General features: G+C 53.1%; 2 protein-coding genes across 5 annotated transcripts; both read left to right on the top strand.

The window, feature by feature from the left end:
* The first annotated feature begins 97 nt into the window (after window positions 1-97).
* Window positions 98-6,307, top strand: MRI1 (methylthioribose-1-phosphate isomerase 1). Its single transcript, XM_082621842.1, has 6 exons — window positions 98-1,220; window positions 1,296-1,534; window positions 2,386-2,561; window positions 3,841-4,017; window positions 4,098-4,322; window positions 6,043-6,307. Exons 1-6 carry the CDS (start codon window positions 951-953, stop codon window positions 6,186-6,188), a joined length of 1,233 nt encoding a protein of 410 aa, XP_082477968.1. The 5' UTR covers window positions 98-950; the 3' UTR covers window positions 6,189-6,307.
* A 1,425-nt stretch (window positions 6,308-7,732) lies between these two features.
* On the top strand, window positions 7,733-11,178 carry LOC309804499 (leydig cell tumor 10 kDa protein homolog). 4 transcript variants are annotated; one of them, XR_014294129.1, is made up of 5 exons: window positions 7,733-7,933; window positions 8,011-8,066; window positions 9,097-9,199; window positions 10,176-10,238; window positions 10,736-10,858. XR_014294129.1 is itself a non-coding variant. In XM_082621848.1 (5 exons), exons 1-4 carry the CDS (start codon window positions 7,837-7,839, stop codon window positions 10,218-10,220), a joined length of 372 nt encoding a protein of 123 aa, XP_082477974.1. In that variant the 5' UTR covers window positions 7,733-7,836; the 3' UTR covers window positions 10,221-10,238; window positions 10,736-10,858. The 4 variants fall into 4 exon arrangements, 2 of the variants coding, with proteins under 2 accessions (XP_082477974.1, XP_082477975.1); XR_014294130.1 differs by having other exon boundaries at window positions 9,896-10,238; XM_082621848.1 differs by having other exon boundaries at window positions 9,097-9,270.

The raw sequence follows: 11,178 nt of genomic DNA, 5'->3' as shown, positions 1-11,178 counted from the left end.
TACTAGATGGGCCCAGGAGCTATGCCTGCACCCCTCTCCGCCCTCCAACCCAACTAAGCTTGCCCAGCATCTCATCAGCCAATGCTGATGCTGTGACCACAGCCTGGGTCCCCACCCAGCTTGGTGAGGGTTGAAAGGTAGTAGCCCAGGCTGGCCTGTAATCGGGGCCAACTTCCTGGAGGAGGTGGCACAGGCTGAGTATGAAGGATGAAAATGGGACTGGACAGCAGGGGTGCTCAGGATCCAGGCCAGATGCAGGAGGGGATGGAGCACACAGGTGTGGGCTGTTCATTATCCCCCACCCATGGGGACACCCTGGAAGGGTCATGAAAGAGTCCCCAGCGTGTTGCTTCCTTTGAAGGAAACTAGTAAAGTGAGCAAAAAACAGCTGAGCATCCACCAGGTGACTCATGGCCCACCACCTCCCCCTAAATCCTGGAGAAGGATCATTTCACAAACATTAACGGAGCACTTGCAGTACACCAGACGCTATCCTAGCCACTGGAGACACAGTGGTGAACAAACCAGACGTACGGAACTCTCGGGGCTGAGGTTCTGGCTGAATTCTGCTGAACTTGTAATGTGGCCTGTCCGGAAGTGGTGGTGGCCCCCAGCCCACAGGCCTTTACTCCCCGCGGGGATGGGAAGGTCTCGAGGCAGCAGTTAAGAGTCTGTTCGATCTCAGAACCCCCTTCTGGTGCCTTGCTCTACGTGAGGGCACAGGCAGCACTCGCACTGGCTGGAGATGTCAGGCCCCTGAGGGTACCCACCTGGCACTTAAGAGTCTTGCTATAGCCAGACGCCAAACACAGGACTTGGCATGCAATAGTTGCCCTATAAATAGTGGCACCTTTTTGGTTCCGAGGGTGCGGCTAACTGTCCAGGTTTGGCGGGGAAGGTGGAGTAGGACCCGGCGCCTGGATGGCGGGTCCTAGGAGCCAGCGAAGTTGATGTGCGCACGCTCCGCCTTCCGAGAGAGGTCCCACCCCTGGGGCCCTGGCCTCGCCCCCTGCGCCCTTTCCGGCGCCGCCTCCGGTGCGCGCGGCCAGCTGAGCCCCGGGAGCGGCGGTGATCGCGACTGCAATAGCATGACTTTGGAGGCGATCCGCTACTCGCGGGGCTCACTACAGATCCTCGACCAGCTGCTGCTGCCCCAGGAGAGCCGCTATGAAGCGGTGGGCTCGGTGCGCCAGGCCTGGGAGGCCATCCGCGCTATGAAGGTGGGGCCGCTCGGTGGGACCGGGGTGGGGGGCTTCCCGTGCCTGCAGTCCCTGACGCCCCCATTTCCCCACCAGGTGCGCGGCGCCCCAGCCATTGCGCTCGTGGGCTGCCTCAGCCTCGCCGTGGAGCTGCAGGCGGGCGCCGGGGGACCCGGACTTGCCGCGCTCGTGGCCTTCGTGCGCGACGCTCTGAACTTCCTTGTCACCGCCCGGCCCACCGCCGTCAACATGGCCCGCGCCGCCCGAGACCTGGCCGACCTCGCAGCCCAGGAAGCGGAGAGGGATGGCGCCACGGAGGAGGCGGTCCGAGAGAGGTAGAGGGGCCTTGTGCCAAGCGCTGCTCTAACCGGCGGCTATTCATTCTTTTTTTTTTTTTGCACAACGACCCATGTTACAGATGGGGAAACTGAGGCAATGTGCTCTTAGTCCAGTGCCACACAGGCAGGGCTGGGACTCACCACCGGGCAGCCTGGCCCCGAGATCCTTGAACTCAATGCCCTGACTTTGACCTCCCTGAACGTCTGCAGCCCTTGGAGGCCCTTTTAAGTGCCACCTCATTTACCTAGTTTTTGCTTTTGAAGAATTTTGTTTCTAGCCCTGGTCCTCTCCCTGCTCTCTTCCCACTCTCTCCCTCCCCTCTTCCCACTCTCTCCCTCCCCATCTGCTGCACAGATACTTTCCATGTTCCTTAACCCCCACCAGGGTCCCTTCTGCCTCAGGGCCTTTGCACACACCATTTCTGCAAGCCAGGTATCCATCTACTTAATCTCCTCTCCTTCAAATTTCAGGTTTGTGCCTTCCCCACCCCCCATTCAATACAGCTCATTCCTGTCCTCTGTCTCCTGACTCCGCTGCCTTTTCCTTCACTTTATTGTCTGTTCATCACCTGCTTCCCCCACCTCAGTGTCAGCTCCATAGGAGCAGAGATTTTTGTCTTGTTCACTGCTGTGTCCCCCAGCCCCTGACGCACAGGAGGTGCTTAGTAAATGTGTCTCCAGAGCAATTGGAGTTACAGTTAGGTGGCTGTGGCAGAAGGGTCCAGCCCCACAGCTGTGAGAGGCTTTCAGCAGGAGAGCTCCAGGAGAGCAGTGTTGGGCAGGGACGAGGGGCTGGTGTGGGCCCTGAAGCCTTGTGACCTGTGCTCAGAGTCCCTTGTCGGCCCCAGAGTGATCCGCTGGACCGAGGACATGCTGGCAAAAGACCTCCGGGACAATCGGAGCATCGGGGACCTGGGAGCCCACCACCTCCTAGAGCGGGCAGCACCCCAGGGCGGCAAGGTGATAGTGCTGACCCACTGCAACACTGGTGCACTGGCCACTGCTGGCTATGGCACAGCCCTAGGTGAGCGGGCATCCACAGAGATAGGGGAGGGCCCTTTTTAGATGCAAGAGAAAGAAACCCAAACCACTTTATATACCCCCCAAAATGTGAATTTATTAGTTTTTGTACAGAAACACTCAGGGGGTTGGCTTCAGGTATGACTGGATCCAGAGGCTCAAATAATAGCATCAGGGTCCATCTATCTGTATCCCTAAGATCTGCCCTCCTCCATGGTGGCCTCATCCTCATGCTCCACTGGTCGGCCAGGGTTCAGATCACAAGGAAAAGAGCCTAGGGTCTCTATTCCGACAGTGTTAGAAAAGCCTCTTTGTATCTCGGGGGCTCTGATGGAGTCATCTGTCCATCTAGGATCAGTCACTCGAAAGGCCTGGCCTGTGCCATGTGCCTAGAAAATGGGTGGGGGGAGTTCCCTGGCAGTCCAGTGGTTAGGTCTCGACACTTTCACTGCTGTGGCCCAGGTTCAGTATCTGGATGGGGAAGTGAGATCCCACAAGCCGTGCGGTGCAGCCAAAAAAAAAACTTAAATATTTTTTAAATAAAAATAAAGTTAAATTAAAATTTAAAAAAAAAGAAAGTGGGTGGGATGTGGACTCCCAAGAGGACTGAGGGGTAGGGCGTAGGCCCCTAAAGAAAGATTAGGGTAGCTGTGACCAGGACCAGGGGGACTGGGTCCTGGGGTTCAAGGCAGCAGATTCCACTTGATCCTAAATTCTCCAGGAGGTTTCCCTACCTGCCTAGGTGCCACCCTTGTGCCTGGGGACTGAGGCTCTGATGGCAAGACATTCATTCATTCATTCACTCAACAAATATCTATGCTTAATAAATGCTTATCTACTGTGTACCCCATCATTCATACATGCATCCATTCCTTCAGTCACTCAACATTTATTAAGCACCTACTGTGTGCCAAGCACAGTTCTAGGAGTTAGGGACCCAGCAGTGGAGAAAGTAGATCAAATCTCTGCCATCAGGAGCAGGAAAATAAGAGGAACAGACACAGGAACAGAACAAATACGTATGATGCATTTGAAGGTGGTAAGTGCTAAAGAGAAAGAGTAGGGGTTGGCGGTGTGAGGGTTGCTATGTGAGATTGAGGAATCCCGGAAGACCTCATGGAGAAGGCATTCTCTAAACACATTTGTACCAGGCAGAGAGAACAGCCACTGCAAGGGTCTGGGAGTGGGACTGCATGGTTTGGAGAACCATGCTGCTAACCAGTGGGCTGCCCTGCCCATCTGTCCCTTTGCATCTCATCCTCCTGGTGGGCTGGGCCCCACAGGTGTGATCCGCTCGCTGCACAGCCTGGGCCGTCTGGAGTATGCCTTCTGCACGGAGACCCGGCCCTACAACCAGGGAGCCCGGCTGACGGCCTTTGAGTTCGTCTACGAGCAGATCCCCGCCACCCTCATCGCCGACAGCATGGCAGCAGCCGCCATGGCCCACTATGGAGTGTCAGGTCAGCAGGTGGGGGGTGCCCGTGGGCAGGGCTCCAGGCATCCAGGACCCGGTGGTGACTCCCGGCATCTCATTCCCCAGCTGTCGTCGTGGGAGCCGACCGCGTGGTTGCCAATGGCGACACGGCCAACAAGGTGGGCACCTACCAGCTAGCCATCGCCGCCAAGCACCATGGCATCCCCTTCTATGTGGCTGCCCCCAGCTCCTCGTGTGACCTCCACCTGAAGACGGGCCGGGAGATCATCATTGAGGAACGTCCTGGCCAGGAGCTGACCCATGTCAGTGGGGTCAGGATTGCGGCACCCGGTAAGCCATCTGCTCAGAGGGGGGCACCATAGGCCTGGGCACCTCTGTTGAGGCACCCTGACCCCTTCACAGGCAGCAGGTGGTATTTGGGGTGTCATCAGCCTTCTGGGGCATAAGCTGCTCCTTCAAGCCATATTTTAGAGCAGACACGTCTTAGAGGTCAGATTCAAGGTCAGAAAATACAACTAATGAGTTGGGAAGCCTTGAGCGAATTGTCTTGCTCTTCTCCAGCTCTGTTTTCTCACCTGAATAAGAAATAAGAGTACCACCTGGCCGAGTGCTTATGAAGAGACAGATATTCCTCAGCTTCCCCACACTTCCTGGCTGTGTAGCCTGGTTGCCTAAAATTCATCCCTAAGAGCCCCATGAGCTGTTTTCATGACCTACCTCATATACCCCAGGCAGTTCAGTGTAATTAACCCATGTGAAGTGGAGAACAGTGCCTGGACCTTAGTGCTCGTTAAATAATAACAAGTATGATCGAAAACCTTTTATAAAAAGGACCAGTTAGGGATAGGGAACTTGGGACTGACGTGTACACACTGCTATATTTAAAATGGATAACCAACAAGGAGCTACTGTATAGCACAGGGAACTGTATTCAATATCCTGTGATAAACCATAATGGAAAAGAATATAGATAGGTAGATAGATAAATAATAAAAATAGATAAATTAATTCTGAAAAAAAAATATTTTCTCGTTATTTGTTTCGTGCCCCTGCTTTCCTGGAGGCTTAATTATTTAACACTGATCAAAACCCATAGGACCATGGAAAGCAGAGTTGACAACCCACCGTGCCCCTCCCCCCAGGAAAGCTGGGTAACACGGGCCAGGTGCAGTCTGGGGACCCCAATACTCTGTTCTGGCCAAGGATCACAGGAATGCAGACCCCAGGAGAACAGGTCTTTCTTCTGATTTTTCCAAGAGAAGCCTTACGTTTGTTATGTTTGAAAGCTCCCACGCTTTGAAAGCTGGCAGCTAATTCAGTGGTCTTAAAAAACTGCGAGCCAGAGAAAACAGAGTTTGCAGCCTCTTGTGTAAGATTGTTATTCATTCAGCAAATATTTTTGAGCACCTGGCCAGTGCCAGGTGACATGATAGGGCCGGGGAAACAGTAGTGAAAAAAGACATAAAAGTCCCTGCCCTCACAGAGCTGACAGTCCAGTGGGGAGACAGACAACAAACGAGATAAATAACAAAATTCCAGTGTATGTTAGAAGGGGGTAAAGGCTGAGGAGAAATAAATGAGGCACAGAAGGATATGGGAAGTGTATGTGCAGGGGGTGGATTAGACAGGATTATCAGAGAAGTTCTCACTGAGAAGGTGATACTTGAGAAAAAACCTGAGGCCAGTGAAACATCAAGTCATGTGCGTATCTGAGGGAAAGCATCCAGGCAGAGGGCATAGCCCCTGCAAAGGCCCTGGGGTGGATTCTTGGAGTCTCCTAAAGAGATTCTTGGAGCAGGCACAAGTGGGTGGATGTATATAAGACTTTGAAGGCTTCTTCTTAGACAGTGACAATCCAGGAATGTAGGGGGTCTAAATTCATTACTGGTATCAAAAGCCATGCCTTCATGCACTTTTGGGGTGAGGATCTCTAGATTCTCAAGGATTGCCCAATCCCAAAAACCACTGTGAGTGAGACAGGTGACAATAGCTTGAGAACTTTCACTGAGCCTAATACCTGCCTTTCTTGCCTCCCCCCTCTCCCCTGAAGGAATTGGGGTTTGGAATCCTGCCTTTGATGTCACCCCCCACGACCTCATCACTGGCGGCATCATCACAGAGCTGGGTGTCTTTGCCCCTGAGGAGCTCCAGGCAGCCCTAGGTGCCACGGTCACCCTAGATGGACCCCAGAAGTAACCAACCTAGCTGTCCATATCCTGCCCCCATTATTTTTATAATAAACTTATTGAATGGCCTGCCCAAAAGCTGACCTTTTTCCCCCAACCACAATTCTTCCCAGAACAGAGAAAGCAGACAGGGCCTTTGCATGGCTCTTAAGATCCCAGCAGCTGAAGTCAAGCTGCCTGAGTTCATATCACAGTTCCACCGCCTTTTCTTTTTCTTCCTTTTTTTTTTTTTAAATTTATTTATGTATTTTGGGCTGTGTTGGGTCTTCGTTGCTGCGTACAAGCTTTCTCTAGTTGTGGCGAGCGGGGGCTACTCTTCATTGCAGTGCGCAGGCTTCTTGCTGCAGTGGCTTCTCTTGTTGCGGAGCATGGGCTCTAGGCTCTCAGGCTTCAGTAGTTGTGGCACGCGGGCTCAGTAGTTGTGGCTCGTGGGCTCTAGTGCGCAGGCTCAGTAGTTGTGGCGCACAGGCTTAGTTGCTCTGCAGCATGTGGGATCTTCCCAGACCAGGGCTCAAACCCATGTCCCCTGCACTGGCAGGCAGATTCTTAACCACTGCGCCACCATGGAAGTCCTCCACTGCTTTTTCTGTTGTGTGATCTTGGCCAAATCACTTTACCTCTCCACGCTTTGTTTTCCTCATTTACAAAATGGAGACAATACTAGTACCTACCTTTTTGGCTGCTCTCAGGGCTGGAATTAGGGTGACACCTCAGGTGCAAAATTTTAGAGGAGGCCCTGAGAACCTCAGTAGTCAAGATGAAGAATAGCTTCATGCATTATTTTTGAAAAATCAAAACTAATGCAAAAACAATCCATGGTGAACAAAATATAAAGATATTAAATAGAATGAAACCCTGACCTTGCATATCCTGACCCTACTCCCTTCACTCCTGATAGCAGCCCTCGTTCCAACAAAACTATTTACAACATCAAGCAGCCAGTCCACAGGCTGTAGTTGGACGATTTGATTTTCTTTGTATTAAAATATTATTTTTGAATGTTGAATATATTTTTATCTTGATAACTGAAGTTCGGGGCACCCCTTATTTATTTATTTTATTTTGGGCTGTGTTGGGTCTTCGTTTCTGTGCGACGGCTTTCTCTAGTTGCGGAGAGCGGGGGCCACTCTTCATCGCGGTGCACGGGCCTCTCAACTGTCGCGGCCTCTCTTGTTGCGGAGCACAAGCTCCAGACGCGCAGGCTCAGTAGTTGTGGCTCACGGGCTTAGTTGCTCCGCGGCATGTGGGATCTTTCCAGACCAGGGCCCGAACCCGTGTCCCTGCGTTGTCAGGCAGATTCTCAACCACTGCGCCACCAGGGAAGCCCGGGGCACCCCTTAAATTTTGCACCAGAGTGCCTCACTTGCCTGACCGTAAGTCCTAGACTTGAAGTTTATGTATAAAGAGCATAAAACAGCATAAGTTTTACAAAGCAGATAAGCACCCAGTAAGTGTTAGCTTATCATTATAACCTTTACTTCGAAATTTTTGCGAAAGGCTGGCTATCATCGACCGTCGTGGGTAGTGGTCACTTTAACTCTTTGCCACATTGTATCCCGTGAGCCATTGCGCCCTCCGGCCCCACTGTATCCCATCGTGCCCTGCATTTTTCGTCTGCGACCTCCCACAGCCCCGCCTCTTCCGGTGCATGACTGATCATGGCGCAGGGGCAGCGCAAGTTCCAGGCGCGGAAGCCGGCGAAGAGCAAGACAGCGGCGACAGCCTCGGAGCGGAACCGGGGCCCGAGGAAGGGCGGTGAGGAGCGGGCCGGGGACTGGGGGGCGAGGTGGACCCGAGGTTCTCCGGCCTCACGAGAGCGCATCTCTCCCCAGGTCTCGTTATCGCACCCAAGAAGGCTCGCATCGTGCAACAGCAAAAGCTCAAGAAGGTGAGTTCGAGCGTGTGAGAGGCCCGGGATGGAGAACTCCCAGTGCTGTGAGCTTCAGTTTCCTCCCTTGTGCAGTGGGTACGGAAACATTACCTCCCAATCAGTGAGCCTCCTAAAGCCACGAGTGGCGCGCAAAATGTGTTCAGCACACACTAGCTGCTTTCGCTGAAATTGTCCTCGTTAATAGACCTCGAGAGGGAAGGCAGCCTGGGAAAGGGGTTGAAAACCCCAGCTTTGCAAGAAGACGTGCTGGGAGCAAAGCGCAGTTCCATCGACAGCTAGTATATCTTCACCCTGAGCTTCTTTTTTTTTTTAATATATTTTCTTTTTTAAAAAAATTATTTATTTATTTATTTATTTTTGGCTGTGTTGGGTCTTTGTTGCCGCGCATGGTCTTTGTTGCGGCGAGCGAGGGCTATTCTTTGTTGCGGTGTGCGGGCTTCTCATCGTAGTGGCTTCTCTTGTTGTGGAGCACGGGCTCTAGGCGTGCGGGCTTCAGTAGTTGCAGCACGGGGGCTCAGTAGTTGTGGCTCGCAGGCTCTACAGCGCGGGCTCAGTAGTTGTGGCACACGGGCTTAGTTGCTCCGCGGCATGTGGGATCTTCCCAGACCAGGGCTCGAACCCGTGTCCCCTGCATTGACAGGCGGATTCTTACCACTGTGCCAGCAGGGAAGTCCCACCCTGAGCTTCTTAAAGAAGAAATGGTTGTAGTGATAGCACTTTTCTCCTAGAGTTGAAAGGATTCAATGCCATAGGACACCTGTAAAGCCCTGAGAACAGCACAGGGCTGAAATAAACGTTTTTGTGGTTGTTTTTAAGTGTAGCTTTTTGGTGTGCAGGTGAATAGGGGTGATCTTATAAAGAAGTTGCAAAGAGATTTTTGTTAAGGTTGCAAAGAGAAGTTACAAAGAGATCTGGTGGAGTCAGACCTGAATTCCAGTTGTGCAACACACACTAACTCACCCTATGATCTTGAGAAAATTGTCCAGAGCCTCAGTTTTTTGGTTTTTGTTTTGGCTGCACTACACAGCTTTCAGTAGTTCCCCGACCAAGGATTGAACCCCGTGCCCCCTGCAGTGGAAGACGGTATCTTAACCACTGGATCGCCAGAGCCTCAGTCTTCTTCGACCTGGGTACCCAGCAACCTGCTTACCTCCATGTCTCAGCCGGAGGGGGAAAGTGTCTTATGGGCATCTCAAGCTCAGTATGTCCCCCCACTGTGCTCCCTGACTCCATGATTCTGCCACAGTCTCTCCTTCCAGATACTCGGGATTCCCCCTTTCTCTCACATCCAGGTTGGATCTCGTCCTTTTTGCCTTCAGGATTAATCTAGAATCCACCCACTTCCCACCTCTCTGACCCCCCAACCTGGTCCCGTCCCATCATCTCCCACCTGGACCAGGGCAGTCACATCCTCCCAGATCTCCTGGCCCTGCCATTCCCCATAACAGCCAGAGGGCACCTGTGAGCACCTGAGTCAGGGCACTTCCCTCCTCTGCTCAGGACTCTCGGTGGTTCCCACCTCACTCAAGAAGATCCCAGGTTCTCCCCACAGCCCACAGGACCCGGCACACTCTACTCCTGTCTTTTCCCTGCCCTCACCTCCTCCCTCTCTCCCTCCAGCCTCTCTGGCCCCTTAACTGCTCCTTGCCCCACCTCAGAACTTTTGCACTAGCTGTTTGCTCTGCCTGAATTCTTCTCCCAGAAATCTACACGGCTTCCTTCCTCCAAGTCAAGTCTGGCTGCAAGCGTTGCTTCTGAGCAGCTATCCATGATGGCAACCCCACCCCATCCCTTACTCATCATCCCTTGTATTCTTTTCTCCATAGCAGCACTTGTCATCTGTCACCCTTCAACAGTTTACCAGAGGGACTTCATTGGCAGTCCAGTGGTTAAGACTCTGCACTTCCACTGCAGGGGGCGCCGGGTCCAGTTTGATCCCTGGTTGGGGAACGAAGATCCCACATGCCACTGGGCGTGGCAAAAAAAAAAAAAAAACTGTTTACCAGAGTTTGTCACTGACAGCTGTGTTGTCCACACGCTCTGAATGTCAGCTTCATGAGGGCAGAGGTTTTTCTGTGTCTTTACTGTTGTTTCCCTTGTGCCCAGGCGTGTGGTGACGGTCATGGTTGTCATGGTCATTGGAACTCATAGGGCAAGGGAGCAGTTTAGGTAATATGATTAAACTACCAGTTTCGGACCCAAACACTTGGGTTCTGATTCCTGTGCCTTTACTTGCCTGCACCCCTATTTCTGAGAGCCCCAGTTCACCATTAGCAAAGCAGAGACAAGGGGAGGCTGCCCGCCTGGAGGCTGAGGCTGGAGACTCTGGGCATGCTGGCTTCCAATCTCCCATCACTCCCATGATTTGGGAATCCTGGGCAAGTGCCTCCTCACTGCATGTGCCTCAGTTTCCCCAGCTGTAAAATGGAATTTGGCGGAGGTTCAGAAGCTGAGATCAAGAGATGAGAAGGGGTTTTTCGGTGTGCAGTGCTCCCAGAGTATGGGGCAGAAGCAGGACTTAACCCCCAGCCACCAGACTCTCAGGTGGTGTTTCGGGGGGAGTTGCTGATCCAGCCCCTTGTGAGCTCACAGGAGAAAGGGCAGCAGACCAGGCCCTCCCTCCCGCCTCAGGTCCCAGTCTGATTGTGCCACGGTTGCTCCCTCAGAACCTGGAGGTCGGGATCCGGAAGAAGATCGAACATGATGTGCTGATGAAAGCCAGCACCAGTCTGCCCAAGAAGCTGGCACTGTTGAAGGCCCCCACCAAAAAGAAGGCAGCAGCCCCCTCCTCCACCAAGACGCCTTCCTAAGGATGCACCCCAGCAGAGGCCATCACCGCAACCCTGTCTGTGCTCAGACCTGTGCAGGGAGGAGAGGCCGTGCTCCCCAGAGCCTTGGGTTGCGCCTCAAACTTTACTGGGGGCCTGGCCCGTGAGCACGTGATCAGGTCAGAAGTGCACTGGCTGGCTTCCCAGGGTGCCATGGCCAGGCCAAGCGCAGGCCAAGGCCAGGAGGATGCCTTCACCAACTTCCTGTGTCCCCCTCCCCCCTCCCCACATCCTGTCTCCACTGGTTTAACCCGGAGCAATAAACCTGACTTTGTCATTCC

Source organism: Mesoplodon mirus (assembly GCF_964341445.2).
Source record: "Mesoplodon mirus genome assembly, chromosome: 5".
NCBI classification, from domain to species: domain Eukaryota; kingdom Metazoa; phylum Chordata; class Mammalia; order Artiodactyla; family Ziphiidae; genus Mesoplodon; species Mesoplodon mirus.
Note: the sequence above shows the minus strand (reverse complement) of the source record. Positions and strands in the feature narration are given on the sequence as shown.

Excerpts from the sequence above, each read along its gene's own strand:
- MRI1 (XM_082621842.1), top strand. The coding sequence starts at position 951 with ATGTGCGCACGCTCCGCCTTCCGAGAGAGGTCCCACCCCTGGGGCCCT. Across the intron at positions 2,562-3,840 it reads TGGCTATGGCACAGCCCTAG|GTGTGATCCGCTCGCTGCAC; the intron begins GTGAGCGGGCAT and ends TGGGCCCCACAG. Across the intron at positions 4,323-6,042 it reads GGTCAGGATTGCGGCACCCG|GAATTGGGGTTTGGAATCCT; the intron begins GTAAGCCATCTG and ends TCTCCCCTGAAG.
- LOC309804499 (XM_082621848.1), top strand. The coding sequence starts at position 7,837 with ATGGCGCAGGGGCAGCGCAAGTTCCAGGCGCGGAAGCCGGCGAAGAGC. Across the intron at positions 7,934-8,010 it reads CCGGGGCCCGAGGAAGGGCG|GTCTCGTTATCGCACCCAAG; the intron begins GTGAGGAGCGGG and ends ATCTCTCCCCAG. Across the intron at positions 9,271-10,175 it reads TTATGGGCATCTCAAGCTCA|GCGTGTGGTGACGGTCATGG; the intron begins GTATGTCCCCCC and ends CCTTGTGCCCAG.